Source organism: Sceloporus undulatus, chromosome 10 (assembly GCF_019175285.1).
Source record: "Sceloporus undulatus isolate JIND9_A2432 ecotype Alabama chromosome 10, SceUnd_v1.1, whole genome shotgun sequence".
NCBI lineage: Eukaryota > Metazoa > Chordata > Lepidosauria > Squamata > Phrynosomatidae > Sceloporus > Sceloporus undulatus.
The window spans coordinates 11,134,082-11,156,824 of NC_056531.1; the positions used below are offsets into that span (position 1 = coordinate 11,134,082).

A 22,743-nucleotide genomic window follows, 5' to 3' on the forward strand; every position below is an offset into this window, starting at 1 on the left:
ACCTGTTTTCATAAAACAACTCAGAAGGTCAAACTAAACATTCTAATCTATTACATCACCTTCTCATCAAGTTCTACATTCATCTGACCCCCAGTTTAATCTTTGATAACAGACAGATTCATCCGTCAGCTCCAACTGAAGGCTTAAAAATACATCATGGTAGATGGTGACAATCAAAGCAAACACAGGCTCCTAAGATCAACAGGAATGTAGCCACTCTCTCTTGTAACATCTGTCCTGAACCTGGTGCCCCTCAGCTCCCAATGCTGATGAATCCAACAATATCTACTGCAGGGATAGGCAACTTTGGGTCCTCAGGATGCTTCTCAACTGCAGTGCCCATCATTCCTTATATGGGCTATGATGGCCATAGTTGCCCAGCCCTGATCTCCAGGACCGCAAGCTCCTCAGCCCTGTTATAAAGATGCTACAGTGCAAGATAGCAGAAGTCTCTCCTCTGAACATATGGAGTTACTTTATTTCAAAGCGTAGTACCAGGTACTCCAGACTTCCCTAAACTGACTGGTCATGTTGTCTGGGGATAATGGGAATTTTAGTCCTACACGGACTGAAAGGCACAAGACTGAGGGCAACTGGCGTGCTCTACCTGGAAGGTGCCCTCAGGGTCTGAAGCACATCTTCTCCCAGAGCTGTCACCTATGATTCTTTGACTGGAGGTATCTGAAACATGGCAGCTTCTGCATGTAAAATACAAGCCATGGCACTTCATCTGTGTCAGCTCATGGATCTAAAATTTAGAGTCTAAATCTCCCGAACCAGACATTTCTTCTGAGGAGACAAAAGCATGGTGTAGTGGTGGTGGACTAGAACTCTACGAGATCAAGGTTCAAATCCACGCTGAGCCACACTTTTTCAGCCTCCAAGGAGAGCAATAACTAACTTCCTCTGGATAAATCTTGACAAGAAAACCCTACGGATTTCCATTAAGTCTGACTTGACATGAGGGCAAAGAACAATAAATGCTATATATTGTATGGGGAAATAAGAGCAGGAGGCTGCCCTCATGTCCTGCTTGTAATTAATACCTTTTCCAATGATGAAGATACAACTAAATAACATCATGTGCTTACTTAGTGAAGGATAAGTGCATTCCTTTCATGGTACAACTATTTGATTACGTTTATAGTTATGGGGTGCAGCATTCCTAAATGGCAGGGGAGGGATATCATACTTCAAATGTCTTTTTGTGCCTCATACTGTTGCCTTATTCTCTGCTGTGGGTGTCGAGTCAATGACAAAGTGGATGGGAGGAGAGCATGCTTTGTACCACAGGCCAGAGACTTGTAGCATCCAACTGTTCATTGGTTTTTAAAGTAACAAAAAAAAAAAAAACCACCAGCTATTTTAGTTAATTTTAAGACATGTGCAAATAATGAGTGACTTTTAAACAACTGCAACTATAACAGCAACTATGGAGGGCCTGGGACTAGAACTGTAAGTTATAGTTTTAAGAGGTAGCTTTCTGAACTCTTCCCAGAGGCGTATGATCAGCCTCGGTCTCTACTACATAGATGCTGGACAAGAGCACCCTAAGAAATTTAAAATGATGTCTTGTACCAGTTAAGAGTGAGGCAGAAGGTAGAGGAGAACAATGACAAAGAGAGGATCCTATAGAAGTACACCATCCCTGGAGATTTTTGATCTGGCCACAGTAACACACGCTTTGGTTATAGCCTATTTGGCATAATTTACAGAGCTCTATGTGAGGATAGCTTTGAAAAGTCCTCAGATATATCACCTTCAAAAGCTACAGCCAGGTTGTTAACAGGGCTGGTTATAGGGATCACGTACCTTCCCTACCCCAACAGGTCCACTGGCTGCTGGTCTGTTTCCAGACACAATTCAAAGTGCTGGTTATCATCTATAAAGCCCATACAGCTCAGGTCCAGGCTATTTGAAGGAACGTATCTCCTTTCATGAGCCTGTTCAAGCTCATAAAAGGAGGCCTTAGAGATAGGCCCTTCTCTCTGCCCCACTATCTTCTCAAGCTTATTTGGAGGGAAAAAGCGAGAGGGGTTTTCTTGGTTGCTGCTCCCAGTCTTTGGAACTCCCGCCTTAGGAAGCTTGAGTGACTTCTGTCTTTGCTCTATGAGGAAAGACTTAGGGAGCTGGGGATGTTTAGCCTGGAGAAGAGAAGGTTAAGAGGTGATATGATAACCCTGTTTAAATATTTGAAGGGATTCATATTGAGGAGGGAGCAAGCTTGTTTTCTGCTGCTCCAGAGACTAGGACCCGGAGCAATGGATGCAAGCTGCAGGAAAAGAGATTCCACCTCAACATTAGGAGGAACTTCCTGAGAGTAAGGGCTGTTCGACAGTGGAACAAACTCCCTCGAAGTGTAGTGGAGTCTCCTTCCTTAGAGGTCTTCAAACAGAGGTTGGATGGCCATCTGTCGGGGATGCTTTGATTGTGATTTCCTTCATGGCAGGGGGTTGGACTGGATGGCCCTTGTGGTCTCTTCCAACTCTACGATTCTATGATTCTATGATTCTTCTGTTAGCCAATAAAAACTTTCACATTCCGTCAGGCTTTTAGGAACTGATAGCAACAGGCTTTTAATCATATGCCGTCTGTTCGATTTTTTAAGTATTTTGTGGATCACAGCTGAGGAAGGCCTACATTTACCTGGCTGAAAAACACCAGCACTGTCTTCTTTGCTCCCAAGATCCTACAGTTTTCCTAAGCACAATCAGGTTGCCAAGGATTTGACATTTCATGCTTCTACAAAAGACATGAAAGGCCTTTGAAGTGTCTTTGCAGGCTACTAGAGGAAGTGAGTCAGAGGGACTTTAAGCAAGAGAAAGGCTAACCACAATCAAAGGTAGTGCAAACAGCTTTCCAATTCGTCTAAGTTGAGTGGTCAGCATGCATATCGCAATCTTGAATCACTCAGAAGTCTTATCTCACCAACGAACAGACAAATTTGGCCAGTGCCTGCAAAACCAATGTGCCTGTACCAGCACGTATCAAGCCAAACAAGATGTAACATTGCCAATCTTCAAACTATATTGCGGAGAACAAAAGTGTCCTGCTAATTCACATAACACCTTTCCCTATCTGGAAGATTGTCTGCCATCCCTTCTATCCCATTTTGAAGCCAGCCATGGCACAGTGTTACATCTGCACCCATATTAACCTTAGTCACTGTTCACTTCAATACAGAGTTGGCAACTAAGGTTAACAACAGGTTTCTACTCCAACTAGCATTAAACTACAGTTAGTGTCAACACCTGTAAAGATATATAAAAATCTTACCTCTCTAAAAAGGTAAGAAAAGAAAAGGAAAGGAAATATGAGAGTATATTAAGATGGAATATAACTATCATTAAATGAGGGATAAATACACTGTAAGGAATATATATATCTTCCCACACAAGTATAAAAGCGAAACTAAGACGGACATTAGCAAAAATAGGGTAATTAACAAAGGAGAGAGTCAATAAAAGTAGACAGAACAACAAGATAATTGTTGTATTTTTTTATTTTTATTTTTGGAAAATCATGATGATTTAGAAGAAATGCTAGCAAGTCTAAATAGCAAGCTGATATAGGCAGTTCTTGATAGATATTTTATATGAAGATACAAGGTTGGGGGGAAAACTTTATAATTATGATTGACTGATATTAAAGTAAGATGTCAGTATGATCTCTGTTAAGATCTGTTTCTATGTTTTGATTGATATATAATGGTTTGTGTTAATAAAAATTATACTTAAAAAAAGAAAGAAAAGGAATTCCCATTCCACATGTCTAGTGCTGGCCCCCGATTCTTTGTGCTGCCTGAAGCAAAGGCCAAATTGCAGTGGAATCCCAGGGAGAACTAACATGTTAAACAGCTTTGGAACATCCTTCAAACACCATTTCTTCCCTTACTGTAGTCACATCCCCATGGGGCCATCTGAAACATCTTGTTTCACCGTGCTAGGCAATCCCTGTTGCTTATTTTCATTCATGAGCTGCCTCTCTTTTCTGCACAGTGAACTCAGGAGCAGAGGAGTGTTCTGAGATTTTAAGTTAGTTATCTATTTTTACATATGAAGCAGAAGGGAACCTGGTGGGGCCAGGTTTGCACAAGGTCCCAAAAAACTACTGCAACCACCCCAGGACATTAGCAAGGTTTCCAATGTATAAAAGCTGCCTCCAGTGTTTAAAATAAAAACTAAAGTAACAATGGAGTACTTCTTGGGTGCCCAGATGTTGTTGAACTACAACCTTCATTGTTGCCCTGGATACTAGCTGCCCATACTGGAGATGAAGGGAATTATATGCCAACACCACTGAAACAGTCAAGGTTAAGAACCACTAGGGAAGATTAACATCCGAAAAGAAGTGTAGAATGCGTGACCAAATTAAAATGCAGGAAAGGTGTGCTTCTTCCATGAAATACTAGGTTTAGTGTCAGATGCCATGTCCTCCTCCCCACAGATCAAGAAAAAACAAATCACAAAAAACATCCATGCTGAACTGGTCCTCTCTGAATCATTTTTAGCAACAAACAGATAATGCAAAGCAGTGATGCATCTTTAATTGCCTGTCATAATTTTATCATCAAGTGATTATGAAGTGGAAAGAGAAAAGGCACCTACCAACCACCATTAGGGTGAACTCAAAACCTTTCTTGACAGACTTCCGGTGTACTTGGTTGGGAAGATTGGCAAAGCCGACATACCCTGCCGAGTCAGAAAACTGGGATGGGAAAGAAATAAAGTTGTAAAATGGAATCAGAATTCCTTGAAATAAAAGCACAAAAGTGTTATAAACTCACACAAAAATAGATGCTGAAAAGAACCAAACAAAACCTGAGAACAAAAAAAAAGGACTGCCCTGGATGTTTGACAAATCAAAAAGAAGTATGATTCATGCTTCCTCTTTCCTTTCTGGGTCTCACGCAAAAGTGTGTATGTGGGGGGGTATGTACATTCTGTCCCCACACTAAAAGAACGTGCATCTCTCCACATGGACACCCCTTCTCAAAAAAAAAAGGGGGGGGAATCTAGTCTTCTTTCTTTCCATTTCTTGAAAATGTCTGAAATGGCACAAAGATCTCTCTCAGACCAAATAGTGGTGGACAAAGTATACAATTTACAGAAATATAGCATAGAAAAGGGTAACAGCTGAGGTCAAACCACAGCAGCCAGGACAGAGGTGGGGAATGTTTGCCCCTTCAGATATTGGCAGGACTACATTCCCATCGTCCCTTGCCAGAAAAACCAATGGTGAGGGATCATGAGAGTTGCAATCCCAAAATATCTGGAGGGTTCCAGTTACAGCCCCTTGACCTAGACACTTGGATAGTATAGACTGCACATTGCCTCTATGCGGCAAGTCAAATCTGGACACATAATCACTTTGTGAAAGGTGGAAAATAAGCCAGGATGTCTTTCATTAACTATGATTTGCCATTACATCTAGATTGGAAAACTGTGTCTTTTAACAACCCCGGATAATACTATGCCAACCTTATGACATGGCTTTATATCAGCCTTCTCCAAATGCCCTTAATATTAACTATAGTTAATGTATATTGTGCATTTTGGTTGGCCAATAAAAGTATTGCTGTTTGGTGGATTTTTGACTGGATTTGCTATATGGCCAACATGGCTACCCTCTGAATGTTTTAGTTTCCTAGTTTCAGCTCTTGTGTGAAGAATGAAACCAAGTGGTGGTGTGCAGACCACTTATTCACATCTTATGGCAAGTTATGGTAACCCAAAGGCAGCCATTACCTAAAACAGGGCCATGAAAGTGCAGTGTGTCTGAGGCCAATTTTCTGCCAAACACTCCAAATTATCTGCCAAAAATGCTTTTAACAAACCCACAAAAATTGTTCCAATGTCCATTTTCAGTTTTGGAAAATGTGTAATTTTTATGGTAAATGTACAAGGTGCGCTATGACATATTTTAAAAGTGATTTGCCTTTTCTGAAGACTTCCAGGAGAGGCAAATCACCTTCTCTTTTTCAAGCCAGAAATAAGGCAATCTAGGGAACCTGGAGGGAACTAGAACCACAAGAATTGCCTTGGCAGGTTGAATATGGCCCCAGGGCCACATTTTCCATACCGCTGAAGTAAAGATATATTTTAAGACGGCCTCTCCCTCTTGGAAAAATTGGGTGAATGAGACAGGAATCTGACTACAAGTGAAATCCAACAGACAACTTTTTAAAACTATATGATTCCCTAGGAAACTACTGAAGAAAACCATCAACATTGCTAGTTCTTTTGTCTAGTATGCTCCAACACCATTCTGCTTACCTTTACCTTTTCACCCGACTGAGACATGTTCTTGCACCCAAACTTTCAGAACCTGGAAAAATGTACACAAACAGGCTTTATTTATTTAAACCAGAAAGCAAAGAATTCACTGCACCATTTGCACCATGATAGCACAGGGAAACAAGCATCCATGCCCCCTTACCAACCTCTAGCTAAGGAAACACACATTCATGACAGTGTGTCTTTAACCAAATAAAAACCAGGAGCAGCAAAGAAGACACCACACATAGCAGTGAGTCACTGTGTAATCAGGTCATCATGCCATAGCAAGTTACAGTTATTTCTCATGTATCTATATATAGCACTTTTCTCCAAAGAACCCTAGACAGAATAGATTGGGGTGATTTCATTTTATTATTAAACGTTGTGAGCCACATTACACTAAAAGATGGTTCAACAGAAAGCTATGCAGCTGAGGAGGGATGCAAACCAAGGTTTCCTAGGTGTGAGTCAAACTTTTTAACCACAGCACCACACTGGTAAGAACAAAGCAGAGTGTATATTAGTCATCACAACAGTACTCAGGTCTCATGTAATTCAGATTTTGATTTCTCCCTTTCTCTCTCTCTCTCTCACACACACACACACACACACAAACAGAACTGATATGAACTTAGATGCACACAAAGCTCCTTCAATATCTCAAAGCGCTATGGGACCAAGCAAAACAGGGGGTATTCCATTAATTATAGCTTCTTAGTTTGTCCAAACAAAAACACCATGTGAAGTCGAAGGCTGTCATGGCCTGCATCCATAGTTTTTTGTGGGTTGGGGGGGCTATGTGGCCGTGTTCTGGAAGGGTTTATTCCTGACGTTTTGCCAGCATCTGTACTGGTATCTTCAGAGAATGCTGGCATGGAAGTGAGTGAGGTATACTGTGTGACCCTTGGTTGACTTACATCTGCAAATCTGTGTGTTGGTCTGTTGTTGAATGGCAAGACCTCTGGGTGTAAGGCTATGCAAGGAGGATTTGCATCTATTCAATCTAATTTAATTTATTTTAATTAATTTAATCTAATGTTAATTTATCTAATCTAATTAAATAGACACAAATCCTCCTCACATATCCTCTCACCCTTGCCATTCAACAACAGAGAGAGCAATCAGTTCTGGAAACCCAATGGACTTGTTTGGGTTATGTTCTTTTGTCCACATGTGTTTAATAAGAAACAAACTGCTCCTTTATTTAGACCATCTGCAGAAACAATGGAAGAAAGAGGCAAGAAACTTCATTGCTGGATGTCTTGACAAATACTCTTCTTGGTCTGAAAGAGAGGAAATGACCTACAGACAGACACCTGTGACTTCTGGATGCAGATGCTTCCCTGTTGCTTACCAAGAGTCACTATTGCTGGCAGGATGCAGCCCTGAGTAATAAAAAGCAAGTAGTCAGCTAAATGCTTTGCACTGGAGAAAATGGACAGATAAATCTTGGAGTCGACAGAGCCAATAACTAATGTTGGGAAGGGATGGGGGCATGAATTTGGCACTCCTGAAACTTTTAACCCCAACAAGCATACAGATAGATAGATAGATAGATAGATAGATAAACAGACAAGTCATGAAAAGACATCCTGCAACCAAATTTTTGGAGCACTTGCAGATTCTTCCTATATTTTTCAGTGGGTGTTAAAGCCTTCAAGCAAAGCAGATATAAATAACTGAATCAAACTACAAAGGCCACAAAGCCTGCAATTCTGGAGTCTTAAGAAAAGAGTGTAAGAGGTTTAGATATCCAGCACAAACCTAAAATGGTGAAGGGTCTGAAAACCATGCCCTATGAGGAACGACTTAGGGAGCTGGGGATGTTTAGCCTGGCAAAGAGGTGATATGATAGCCCTGTTTAAATATTTGAAGGGATGTCATATTGAGGAGGGAGCAAGCTTGTTTTCTGCTGCTCCAGAGACTAGGACCCAGAACAATGGATGCAAGCTCCAGGAAAAGAGATTCCACCTGAACATTAGGAGGAACTTCCTGACAGTAAGGGCTGTTCGACAGTGGAACAAACTCCCTCAGAGTGTGGTGGAGTCTCCTTCCTTAGAAATCTTCAAACAGAGGCTGGATGTCCATCTGTTGGGGATGCTTTGATTTAGATTTCCTGTATGGCATGGGGTTGCACTGGATGGCCCTTGCGGTCTCTTCCAACTCTATGATTCGATGATTCTATGATCATTTTGGTCGCCCTCCTTTGGACGCGCTCCAGTTTCTCAACATCCTTTTTAAATTGTGATGCCCAGAACTGGACACAATATTCCAGGTGGGGCCTGACCAGAGCAGAATAGAGGGGCACTATTACTTCCCTTGATCTAGACACTATACTTCTATAGATGCAGCCTAAAATCGCATTGGCCTTGTTAGCTGCCGCATCACACTGTTGACTCATGATCAATCTGTGGTCTACTTGGACTCCCTCTCAAGGCTGCAAAGAAACAAACTGCATGATCCACAGATACATAAATAGTTCTTATAAAAGCTGTGTGCTGTTTGCGCCTGACTATGGTGGGCAACCTGTAGCCCTCAGGCCTCCTGTTGCCCTTGTCTCAGTTTGAAAAGCTCTCTTTAGCAAAAGCATTTCTCCCCAGGGAATCTATGAAGTAAAGGGAGAGTGAGTGGGAAAAAAGGGTGTGATAGACAGAGAAAGGGGTGCTAATAATAATAATAAATATTTATTTATATCCTGCCTCTTCCGTTTTGAGGATCAAGGTGGGTAACAGCAAAGTTTATCAAATATACAACAATAAAAACAACAAGCCCCACAAGACCCCAGCCCAACTCTCCCTCCCAAGTATAAAATTACACAATAAAACATGGTTAAAAATACATAACAATATGACAAAATTACTAAACAAACCACAAATAAGAAAAATAATAAAAGGAGGGGGATTCAGTTGGTTCTGGACATTATCAATCAGGGAAGGCCTGCCGGAAGAGAAAGGTTTTTGTCGCCTTTTTGAAAGCCTCAAGCGAGGATAATTGGCGAATCTCTTCCAGCAGGTCATTCCAAGTTTTTGGAGTGGTGACAGAGAAAGACCTCTGGAAGTCACCGCCAGTCTGGTCTTTCTAGATTGTAAAAAGTTTTTTCCCAGAGGATCGGAGTGCTTCTACTCACCACTGGGTTTTGTCCTCTCCCCGACAGATTCTTCCCAAAAAACCCTTTTAAAAATAGCTCTCCACGGAACATGGATATGCTAGAACAGCATTTCCCAAACTAGGGTCTTCCAGATGTTTTGGACTTCAGCTCCCAGAATTCCTGACTGTTTACTAGGCTGGCCAGGTTCTCTGAGAGCTGAAGTCCCAAACACCTGGAGGACAAGAGTTTGTGCTAGAATCATCATCATTCCTCAATAGGCCTTCTTGCCTGTGCGAGTGAGAAGACTGAACTGCCTTTTAAGACTATGCTTGCTATCCACTGCTTTCAATGCAATAATATTGCTTTAGTATTAATATACATTGTTGTCTTACTAACGGTATTTGGTATTTTAAAAAAATCAACTGCCAAATTCAACCAGGACATCTCTTTGAACAGGTGAAAACGTGTTTTTTTAAACAATCGGTACCACAGCCCTAATTTCTGCACAACTTTGACTGTTACTTTTCATGGAGAAGCTCCCCCTCCCCAAGCAAAAGCAATGCAGCTGTACAAACACAGCTTTCAGTAGCACTTGGACTAAATCCCAGACCGTTTTCCCCCTAGAGGTCAGCTGACAATCACATCGGCTTTACACATGCAATCGGCGTCGGTAATGCAGACAAAACCTCAGCCGTCTTCAGGTGCAAGATATTCAATACTCATAGTCGTAAGTGCTTCACAGATACACATTTGTCATCTCAGCCCTGATTTAATTTACACCATTGGCACTGTCATTGCAACTTCACCTTGTATAAGTGAAAGCAGCCCTACTCAAAGGTGCGGACCCTGGACCACAACGTTGAGTAGGACCGCTTTCGCTTATACCAGCCACCGGCTACTGGTCCCTAGCAAGTTTCCAGGGAAAAAAGAGACAACTGTAGCCAATGGGCACAAAAATAATTTTGTGCAGTCTCTCACATCAGAGACCCAGAGAAGCCACAGCTAAGGGACTTCTACATCTCAAAGGAAACTGTGCCTCATTGGTTTTTTGTGGGTTCTTCGGACTATGTGGCCATGTTCTAGAAGGATTTATTCCTGACATTTCTCCAGCATCCGTGGCTGGCATCTTCAGAGAAAGATGTGCCTCCTTGGGGACACTGATTTAGCATCATACCATCCATCCTCATCTAAAGCTACTAAATGTTTGTTTGCCACACTAGCTTCAAACTCCTAGGCCTATTACATTGAATATTTATACAGAAACTCAAAAGCTTAGAAAGGGTTTTTTTGGACCACAACTCCCAGAAGCCGCAGCCAAGCATGGTCAACGGTGAGAGAGTTTGGAGACTTGCACTCCAGCAATATCTGAGGACCAGTGTTTTGGATGTCATGACAGCCGATAGCCAAGTGACTCAGTTGCTGAAGCCTTCAAACTGTCCCAGTTACTGAACAGGCAGAAAAATAGGCATTTCACAGACCATCTACACCATGCTTCCCAAACTGATACCCTGCATATGTTGTGTACGACAAGTCCCATCATCCTGTCCACTGCTCTTACTGGCTGGGGATGGTGGGAGTCCAATGCATCTAGAGCATGTCAAGTGGATGGAAGTTGATCAACACTTTGCATTGGTAGCAGAGATGTCCAAAGCACAGCATAAGAGTATGGTTGGAACCTCTCCCAAGCCACTTTGTTACTGCCATGTAGAGGTGTCGCTAAAGGCAGACAAGCCGATCATTGCCTAGGGAACTTAAGGAGCATCACAACTAAATTACGGCAAACCTGACACGCAAAACAGACTGATCAGCAACAATATAGAAGACGACAGACAACTTCTACCCTCATCTAAAGCTACTAAATGTTTGTTCGCCACACTAGCTTCAAACTTCTATGCCTATTACACTCAATATTTATACAGAAACTCAAAAGCTTAGAAAGGTTTTTTTGGACCACAACTCCCGAAAGCCCAAGCCACTTGTATACAAGCTAATAGAACAAAACACTAAACCATTTATTTTATTTTATTTCCAATAATGATTGCAAAGCTACAGCTATTCCTGGAGACATTCAAAACTAAACATAAATATTTTAGAACCAGAATTTTGGTTAAAAAAAATCAAGGGACACTTGTGACAATTACATAAGTTGGCCAACCACTTCTCATCAAAGATGATTTCCGAACTACATGTACTGTACCAACAGACTTCCGATCTCATGGGAGCGCAGCCTTTTGAAAGTGATACTCAAAAAGGACACAGAGATCAGGCTCAGTCATTCTCGGCCCAAGAACGCCACACATGTCATCGTATCAGAATCCCAGAACAAGATGAGGCCTCCTCAGCAGAAGCAGGAAGGAACCCAGGCCATTTCCTTTGTAACTCTGGGATGTAAAAAGTAAACTTTGCCAGCCTACATCTGAGGATTTCCCTTTCTGAGCACAACAAAACGAGATGTTATATAAAGTTTCCAAGGTTTCTGTATACAAAACGTCTAACTTCACGTAATCAGGCAAACATGGGTCCACTTAAAAACACTATTTTATTATTTTTTCCACATCAATGAAAAGCAATTTTTTAGAAAAACTAAAAAAAGTTGTATTAGCACCCCTTTACAGCTTGAAAATCATTTTGTTACTTTATTGTATTATTGTCATGTACCTTCAAGTCATTTCTGACTTATGGCAAACCTATTATGGGGTTTTCTGAGCTGAGAGTGTGTGACTTGCCCAAGGTCCATATAGATAGTATGACAAAATTATACAATTTTGTTTAGCATAACATATATTAATATATGACACAGCCATCCGTTATATCAATATGCAAAGGGATCTTGCAGCACCTTTGAATCTAACTGTGCAAGAGAAGTTGTAGCACAAGCTTTTGTAGTGTAGTCTACAAAAGCTTATGCTACAACTTCTCTTGCGCAGTTAATAATAATAATAATAATAATAGTTTATATTTCCCGCCTCTCCCTACGGATCGAGGCGGGCTTACAACAATAAAAATGGAACACCAATGTCCATATATAAAATACATCTTAAAATCAAGACAGCACATTAAAATCCATATATCAACATATCATTCACTTACTCAAGAGTGGGATGTCCCTTCAGTTTTATAAAAGATCAGGGGGATAAGCCCGCCAGAAAAGGTCCTTTTTAATTGCTTTCTTAAAAGCTTCTAGAGTAGTAATCAGTCGGATCTCTACTGGTAAACCATTCCACAGTTTAGGGGCCATGACAGTAAACGCTTTGTGGGAAGTTGACAATAATCTGGTATTTGGATAATCCAAAAGATTCTTCCCGGATGTTCTGAGAGTGCGGGGAGGATTATGTAGGGAGAGGCGTTCCCTCAAGTAACTCGGGCCCAAGCCATATAGGGCTTTAAAAGTTATGACCAACACTTTGTACTGTGCCCGGAAGCTTACTGGCAACCAGAGAAGGGATTTTAATACAGGTGTTATATGGTCAGATCTAGGTGTTCCGGTGACCAATATAGCAGCCGCATTTTGAACCATTTGAAGCTTCCAAACTTGGTACAAAGATAGCCCCATGTAGAGCGCGTTGCAGAAATCAAGACAAGAGATTACCAGGGCAAGTACCACTGCTTCAAGGTTCTTTCAGTCCAGGTAGGGATGCAGTTGGTGTATCAGCCAAAGCTGATGCCAGGCACTTTTGGCCATCGCATCTACCTGAGATGATAACTGTAGAGATGGATCCAAGAGTACCCCCAAACTGCGTACTTCGTCCTTTAGGGGAAGTGTGATCCCATCCAGGACAAGCTGACAAATCTCCATCCCTGGACTTGGGGAACCTATCGCTAGTACCTCCGTTTTCCCTGGATTCAACTTGAGTTTGTTTTCCCTCATCCAGCCCATTATCGAACCAAGGCAGTCATCCAGAGGAAAGATGCCATCCTTAGTTACTGCATCAGTCGGAGACATAGAGAAGTGTATTTGGGTGCATACTGATAACACCGCGCCCCACGTCTCCGGATGATCTCTCCCAGCGGTTTCATGTAAATGTTAAATAGCATGGGGGACAGAATGGCACCCTGAGGGATGCCAGATGTCAGCTCTCTTTTTGCAGAGCAGCTGCCCCCCAGCTCCACCATCTGGAATCTACCCGAGAGGTAGGATCAGAACTACTGAAGCACAGTGCCCCGGATACTTAACTCCCTCAGGCGTTCCAGAAGGATACCATGGTTGATGGTATCGAAAGCCACTGAGATGTCCAAGAGCACCAACAAGGTCGCACTTCCCCTGCCGATGCCCAGACAGAGATCATCGACTAAGGCGACCATGGCCGTCTCAACTCTGTATCCCGCCCTGAAGCTGGTTTGAAATGGGTGCAGTTAGATTCAAAGGTGCTACAAGACCCCTTTGCAAACTGATATTCCTGATGCTACAACATCTTTCACACAGTTAGTCTCAAAGGTGCTACAAGAACCCCTTTCATATTTTAATATATGTTTCATTTTAAAAGTATAATTCACTGAGACAAAACTTGCAAACTGAATTCCCTTTTTGAAATTATTGACATTTTAAATTATATGTTACAATGGAGCCACAAGGTCCTGAACTGTAACAAGCTTCTTAACTTTTGCCACTTTATTAGGAGCGGGGGGGGGGGGGGTTGGACAAATAATAAAATCAGAAGAATCATCAACATTAGCAAAACAGAGGAAATTATTTTGTCTCCACTAGTCTGTCATGGTGTCAAGCATACATAAAGCATTCATTCCCACAAGAAGAACTGAAATACCAAGACTAGGAATTGCAATGATCAGATACCATACATTGTCTTGTATAGAAGAAGGCTTCCTGTCACATAGTTTTTTAGAAACAATTTAACACTGTCAAAACTATGAGGCATTATTATTTTTAAACAATTTTGTTTCACACCAAATAACTAAGTTGTTTTTGTAATATGCATATGTACCAAGATGACTAAAGTAACTTTGCTGCTGTTCTGATCCTGCTAGCTCTTGCAAAATTTGTGTTTGTTGTGAACTGTTTTCAGGATGACGTTGACTTATGGCGCCTGTATGGATGGAAGACTTCCACGTTCAACAGACCTGCTCAGGTCTTAAAGAATGGGACATGGTTTTTCATGGGTTTTTCGGGCTATGTGGCCATGTTCTAGAACAGTTTATTCCTGACGTTTTGCCAGCATCTGTGGCTGGCATCTTCAGAGACTGGGACATGGCTTCCTTGACTCAGTCTATCCATCTGGAATGTGGTCTTCCTCTTTTCCTATTGCCGTCAACATTACCAAGCATTATTGTCTTTTCTAGTGAGTCATGTCTTCTCATGAGATGTCCAAAGTATGACAGTCTCAGTTTAATCATCTTGACTTCTAGGGAGAGCTCAGGCTTCATTGGCTCTAGGACCCATCCATTGGTCTTTTTAGCAGTCCACAGTATCTGTAGCTCTTCTCCAGCGCCACATCTCAAATTAGTTGACTTTTTCCCGTCAGCTTTCTTCACTGTCCAGCTTCCACAACCATACATAGACACTGAATTATATATCTTTACACTTCAGAATTTCTTTGCACTACAGTAGTAGTGATTACAGTAGTTCTCCAAGTCATTGAACAGTTGCATTCAGAGTTCTGACTGTGTTTCTGTCCCCTTTTACTTTTGGCCTTGCAAAATTCAGTCACTCTCCGGCTTCATTTCTTGGTCCTAGGCCAAAAGTTTCCCACAATCTTGCAAAAGATTTAACTGCTATGCTTCAATATAGGACCAACTGAATGGTCAACCCTACTTGGACAAAATTGATTTGACATTATTCACATCCTTTAGCATGACATATATAAAAGCCAACCAAAAAGAGTGAGAAAGGTGAGCATTCAGATTGTGATCACAGTGGGACTGAGTCTTAAAGTTCTCTTTGCATGCCAACACACTTCCAAGTTATCTTACCACCACCCAGTCTATTTTTCTTTCAAAACCCAGTCATATAATGACTAAAGAATTGAATAAACACAACACTAAAGGTTCTAAGATTCACCAGTGTTTAATATTGCTCACTTACTCACTTCTCTCCAATATCTCATTCTTGCCTTCCAGCTTCTCTGTTATATCTTAGAAAGCTTTACTTGTAGTACTGTCCTGATTTCACCCTTCCTCTCTTATAAAGCACTGTGGAGCATGAACACATTTTGCTCCAAGGGTTTAATGTTTGCTTGGAGTTTCTTCCTAATTCAGGAAAGGAGCCCTCAGCTCTCACCCCCTAGCTTATCATGTACTCCTCTGTCCATGGGAGAAGCTTGCAACTACAGCATCCCACAAAGATGGCTCTCCAGCTTTTGTACAAGGCTAGCTTTGAAATCACAAGGTATGTCCCAACACTAAAATCATGAGCCAACACTTTGGATTGGATCCAAAGAACCAGAAGCAAAAGGAAAAGAACTGACAGTTGTTTCCTACAAGTATTTGCTCAAGTGTTCACGCCACATTATAATTATAGGTGTAGGTTCTACAGCTTCCTTCATGCTTCGGCTTACACAAAGGATTCTGCAAGGGGAGGGAACACTGTTTCACTTTTCAGCTAGTTTAACTCTTCTCCTACGCCACTTGAGGAAACGCCTAGCACATATGTACCCATTCCCTTGCTAAATAACTTCTAGAGATTAGGGGCCAAGCAAAGGGTCCTAAGAAAATGAGTCCATTTAAAAACTCATAAAGGTAACATCTTCGTGCCACTGCAATAGCGGCAGCCATAGCTGGTATCTTTTGCAGCATTTGCAGTTCTGAAGCGATTAAAAAACCAGCTCAGACATCCCTGCCTTATTCTCTCAAATCCTACACGTCTGGAATTTGGAGCAGTGATTATATGTCTGTAGCCAGTTTTAACCGAGTAAGCGGCCCAATGCATTTATAATGCCAAAACCAGAGACATTTTATAAGCTCTGAAGGGAAGAAATGGTTGGATACAAGCCACCAGACACTTTTCGCTTTTTCTTTATTAAGGACTGTTTCAAGAAAAAGGCAAGGATCCATGCAAGAGTTGAAAAATCAACATCTCTGCAGCAAGGTGCAGAAGATATTCATGTTTCATGACCAGAATATAGCCTAAACCAAACACGTTGGGTGGGGAAGGAAGCAGGATGCCTTGAATCTATGTGGCATTCCTAAAATGCTTTCAAAATTGCAAAGCCAAGCACAAACTCTGGAGCTTATGAGCAAATGGAAAAAGGAGGATGAGATGCAGAAATTCAGAGCCGTCCACTGGACAAGGCTGCAATTTGTTCATAGGTATTACACATGGGGAGCATTCCTATGCACCTACCTGGGAGTAATCCCCACTGAAAACAATGGGGCTTACATCCGAGTAGACATGTACAGGCTTGTGCTGCCAGCTCCCCCAGAAGCAAAGCAATATCTCCCAAAACTGGAAAACTAAGTGACTATCTGCCCTTTTATTTTTCTTTGTTCAAGCTGTCAGTTCTAGGCAGGGATTTGTGCGACAGAAGACCTACCCATCCCGTTACCACCAATGCTAAAACCAACGATCCTTCTCCGTTCAGGAATAAATTAACAGTGTCTACATAGGGAGAGAGAAGGAAAATATCCTCAGTCCACTTTAATCATTTCAAATATAGAACCAGGATGCTAATTCTTCCAGATTCAACCAACACTAGGGTTCAGACGTCTAACAGCCCCCCCCCCCCAAGATACAGACATACCAAGAAAAAGGGGTATTCCTACTTTTTAGAGCAGATTTTCAAGCTGCATAAGAGGCCAAACTTTGCCACATGAAATCGTGTGTGTGTTGTGGCCAAGAAATATTATTTGATGATTTTTAATTTGATGAAGACAAAATATCCTGGGAGCAAAGACTGACAAGTCTAGTTCCCAAAGACGGACTTAGAAGATAGTGAACAAGCAAAACCCCCACAGCTTTAACCTTTCTTACATATAGACAAAGTCCCAAAGTATGAACTCTTGCCTGTTGTGGAATTTTCTCCACCCTACAGAGCCCTCCACCACCAGCTACCACCCCCATCCAATATAGTGACGTTGCCTGTTGAATCGCCTTGCCAGCAAAACATAAAAAGCTGCCGGTCATAATTTTTGTCCCTCTATCTCTGTAGTGTCTAGTCTAAATGACAGGAGCTTACCAAGGACTCAGGAAGAGAGTTGTATCACTTTCTCTCCGAAGCTTCCAAGCAGAGATGTCAAGGATGGCGCAAACGTACAGTAGTTCAGAAAGGGCCCCAAGGTAAGACTTCAGAGACCTAGTTTCAAGTCACTTAACCTTCATCAGGATTTCCGAAATCCAAAATCCTCCAAAATCTAAACTCATCCCCAAGGGTGGCTGAGATAGCGATACTTTTGCTTTCTGACACTTCCATGCACAAATGTTGGTCCAATCCACACAGCAGAAATAGTCCAGTTTGAGACCACTTTAACTGCCGTGGCTCAATGCTAAGGAATCCTAGCAACTGTAGTGTTTGTGAGACATTTAGCCTTCTTTGTCAGAGAGCTCTGGTGCCACACGAAACTACAATTTCCAGGATTTCCTGGCACTGGGCCAGGGCAGCTAAAGCAGTTTCAAACTGGATTTTTTCCGCAGTGTGTTTTGGACCTTTGATACGTTCACAAAGTTATTAAATGTCCTATGTATAAAACTGCCTTCAGGCTATGTGTATAAAGTGCATATAAAACATAAATGTATTTTGGTTTAAACATGGGTTCCAAAATCCAAAAACAAATCTGGAAGCGGAAACACCTCTGGTCTCAAGCGTTTTGGACAAGGGAAACTCAGTCTGTTTAACCCTAAATAGCACATGGCTGGCATGCAGGAATCGCCAGGTTTATTTGTGGCAATGCCCCTTCAGAATAAAGGGTACTGATAAAATTAATAATGAGGGCACAATAATATATTAGTTTGGAGAATGCGAGCTGTAATAATAATAATAATAATAATAATAATAATAACAACAACAACAATACTGTATTATTACTACTAATACCCTTCAGTGCAGGTGAGGCTATAATAAACAGATTTCTGCATCCAAGCCCTATACCTGTTCCATTGAGCTATATACAGTCCTTGTTGTTGTGTGCCTTTAGGTCATTTCCAACTCATAGTGACCCTAGGGCAAACCTGAAAGCCAGCCTGGCACAGTGGTTTGTGTGTTGGGCTATTAACTCTGAAGACCAGGGTTAGAATCCCTACTCGGCCAGGTAAACCCATTGGGGGACACTGGGCAAGTCACATGCGCTCAGCCTCCTCACAGGAAGGCTATGGCAAACCCCCTCTGAAGAAATCTTGCCATGAAAAAACCCATGATAGGTTTGCCTTAGGCTTGCTGTAAATCAGAAAGGACTTGAACACAACAACATACACACACAAATATACATAAACTTTTATAGAGAGATTATATGCCTGTGATATATTTCATATATATATATATATATATATATACATATATATACACACACACACAAATACACTATATATGTGTGTGTAATCTCTATATATATGTGTGTGTGTGTATGTATAAAAGTCATATATATACACACACATATATAATCTCTGTCGCTTTCTCTATATAATCTATATATATATATGTATGTGTGTGCGTGTGTGTGTGCGTGTAATCTCTCTATATATATATCTGTGTGTGTATAAAAGACATATATATACACACATATATAATCTTTGTCGCTTTCTCTATATAATCCATATATATATATATTATAATCTCTCTCTATATATATATATATACATATAAATTATATGTATATACACATATAATCTCTCTCCATATATATAAAGTCCTTATAATCTCTCTGTCTCTCTATATATACAGTATATATATAAACCATATAATCTCTCTATATATGTATAAAATCCATATATACACACACACACATATAATCTCTCTCTCTGTCTCTCTCTCTATATATATATATATACCCATATATATTTATATATACACACACATATAATCTCTCTCTCTCTCTCTATATATATATATATATATATATATAAACCCATATATATTTATATATACACACATATAATCTCTCTATATATATATATAAATATATATAACCCATATATATTTATATATACACACACATATAATCAATCTCTCTCTCTCTATATATATATATATATATATTCCATATATATATGTATATATACTCTATTTCTCTGTCAATATATATAAATGCAAACATGTGAAAACAATGAAAACCCCCACCTAAAGCACTGTAAAATAATTTTAAAGCACGTGTGTGCATTCTATGATACTACACACACAAGTGAGTGTATCTGTGTGTGTGTGTGTGTGTGTGTGTGTGTGTGTATATATATATATATATATACACATACTGTATAGAAACCATTTGTGAAGCTCTCCTTCCCCCCCTCCCCCGAAGTTTCCAGGCCATTCCCCTCCTCCCAGCACCAAAAGGACCCTCCCTCCTCCTGATGCATCCCTAGCAAAAGGCAGGAAGAAAAGGGAGGCAAATCCCCTCTAGCTTCCAGCCGCCCTGCAGAGAGGACCCGCTTTGACCCCGCTTGGGCTGCCCTGGCTCCATGATGCCAGGGAAGGCTGGGCACTGGAGAGTTTGTCGTGCTGTCAAAGCGGCTTCCCTCTGCAGTGGGGCTGGCGGCTAGAGGCCAGGCTGTCAGGGAGGCTGCTCCCTCGGCTGGAGCCGCCCCGGGGGCCCTAGCTCCTGACCCCGAAGGCCGGGGAAGGCAAGGCAGGTGCCCTTACCGTCAGCCCCGTCTCCCTCAGTCAGTTCTGCCTGAGCCCGCGCCACCCGGACGCTCTAGGAAGGCGTCGCCTCGATGCCCGCGGCCGGCCAAGGCGAGCGGAGGAGGCGTCGAGGCCAAGTCCTAGAGCGGCGCGCCTCTTCCGGCCTTCCTTCCTTGCCAATGCCCTTATAGGAGTTTGGCTCAGCTGGCCTCACTCTGGGAAAGGCTGAGGCCTGCCCTTACTTTCAGGCCTTTCTCAGGGGAGGCCTCTGGTTGTGGTTCTTGGTGAATTCAAAGTCAGCCTTGCACCTGAATGCACCTGGGGAAGGAGGCGACTTTGGTCCAGGAAAGCGCCTGCGGCCAACCTCTTCCTTTCGTTCAGTTACTTCGGTTCCAAACACACTGCAGATATACGCCAGTTTGAGAGCGCTTGAACTGCCCTGGCTCAATGCTAAGGAGGTCTGGGAGCTGCACTTTGGTGGGACATTGAGCCTTCTCTGTCAGAGAGCATTGGTGCCGCAACAAACTACAATTCCCAGGATTCACTCACATTAAGCCAGAGCAGTTTGAGCGGTCTCAAACTGGATTATTTCTGCAGTGCGTTCGGGACTTTAGTTAAGTCCAAACCACACTGCATAAATGATCCCATTCAAGACCACTTGAACTGCCCTGGCTCAGGGCTAGAGAATGCTGGGAATTGTGGTTTATTGTGGGCCCAGAGCTGTCTCTGACAGAGAAGGCTCAATGTCTCACAAACACTACAATTCCCAGGATTCCCTAGCACAGAGCCAGGGCACTTCAAGCGGTCCCAAACTGGGTTATTTCTGTGTTTTGGACCTTAGTTAGTCTCAGGTGCTGCATGACCTCTCTAGGGACTGGCTCTAAAGGCTAGGAAGGTTTGTGAAGTTGAAGGCTTTCAGGGCCAGCATCCATAGTTTTTTGTGGGTTTTTTGGGCTCTATGGCCATGTTCTAGAAGAGTTTATTCCTGACGTTTCACCAGCAGCTGTGGCTGACATCTTCAGAGAATGCTGGCATGGAAGAGAGGGGGGTATATATACCATTAGTTGAGAGGAGGTGGTTTGCATGTTAATCTGTGTATTGTGCTTGAATGGCAAGGCCTCAGTGTGTCCATTTGCTTAAGGATCCATTGTCTGCTGGGAAACCCCTCTGACCCTGGGTGGTTTTCATTTGCAATTGCTGGGTCTTGATTTTGGTGTTTTTCAAGACTGGTAGCCAAACTTTGGGCCCGAAGAGGCCAAAATAAAGCTGCTTCAGGTCACTTTGGAGGGATGCTGTTTAAATGATTCATGTGTCCTAAGAGGCCGGAAGCAGCACCAAAGCCACATTCCAATCCTAAGGGCTGGAGCGCAGCTTTGGTGCAGCTTCTGGCGTCTTAAGATGCGTGTGTCATTTAAACAGCATCCCTCCAAAGTGACCTGAAGCAGCTGTATTTTGGCCTGTCTGTTCAGGCCCTTTGGTTACTTTAAGAGTTTCTTCTTTCCTGTTGAAATTGTCCAGGTGTTTATGGATTTTCTATGGCTTCCCTGTACAAAGCTTGTTGAATTGCAACTTCCATCATTCTTCAGTACTGAGTATGCCAACTAGAGGGGCTGGGAGTTGTGGTCCAAAAACATGTGGAGTGTTGCCTGAGTTCCACTTCTGAACCAGACAACAATAAACCAAAATAATTTGAATTTAATTTGGAATACTTTTGGCCTTATCATTCTCATGAATATTGGTCAGAGCTTGGAACTGGAGTGGCCATATTTCTTTTCAGAGGTGGCCATGCTGGCTGGAGACCCGGCATAGTGTAGTGCTTTGAATGTTGGACTACGACTCTGGAGACCAGGGTTCGAATCCCCACTTGGCTGTGGAAACCCACTGAGTGACCTTGGCAAGTCCCACTCTCTCAGCCTCAGAGGCAAGCCCTCTCTGAACACATCTTGACAAGAAAACCCCATGATAGGTTTGCCCTAAGATCAAAAACAACATGAAGGTACACAGCAATAACAACAGTAACAGGCTGGCTGGACAAATCTGGGAGTTGTAGTATAAAAAAGTAAATTTCCCAAGCTTTAAACCTGGGTACAATCCAGAAGTAAAATATCTTACCCGCTTTCCTGACAAACGAATCCGGATCCCGTAAGAGCAGTAGCCACTCATTCCAGTCAAGATTGCATAGGAGACCTTGCTGGAGGACTGGATCCGTTATTATTTCACAGTTTTATCTTGTTGACAGGCTAGGGGGGAAAATTGGCCCGTAATGTCTGTGCAGATAAAGTCTAACCTTTGAAATGTGGCTGCCTGGACAATTGTGCCCTGGTCTCTGCCACCAGACTGTTAAAACAATAGTGTTTAGATAAGTAACGATGAAAGTCGTCTGCTGTTTACCCTAGAAATTAATTCATTAGTTGTCTTTATTTTTAACTGTTTTCCTGCCACAACTGGGTTAGAGTAGCAGTTAGAATCCTCTTCGTTTAGGGCATTTGGGGCAATATTAACCCTTTCCAAAAAAGCATACAAACAAATGACAATTGACATATAAGTCACATGCCCAAGGATGCTATTTTAAAGGAGAAATAAATCCAATCTTGGGAAAGTGTGAACCCTGTGTCCCCCACCCCTGCTTTCCCTTCCTTTACTTCATCTGCTCTTC

At 42.0% G+C, this 22,743-nt stretch overlaps 1 protein-coding gene across 5 annotated transcripts in view; it reads right to left on the minus strand.

Moving 5' to 3' along the window:
• LOC121916417 (septin-2) overlaps window positions 1-22,219 on the minus strand; it is an 88,408-nt gene extending 66,189 nt beyond the window's left edge. For 3 of the 5 annotated variants that reach the window (XR_006100872.1, XM_042441442.1, XM_042441446.1), the window contains exons 1-3: window positions 20,106-20,219; window positions 6,276-6,327; window positions 4,608-4,707 (exon numbers count right to left, since the gene is read on the minus strand). Coding sequence is in view for 4 of the 5 variants with exons in the window: in XM_042441442.1 (XP_042297376.1) it covers window positions 4,608-4,707; window positions 6,276-6,302 (127 nt within the window). In the remaining variant the exon portion in view is untranslated. Of the gene's footprint in view, window positions 1-4,607; window positions 4,708-6,275; window positions 6,328-17,492; window positions 17,513-20,105; window positions 20,220-22,199 lie in introns of those variants that run through there. The other 2 variants (XM_042441443.1, XM_042441444.1) reach the window with 2 other exon arrangements.
• Window positions 22,220-22,743: the final 524 nt, after the last annotated feature.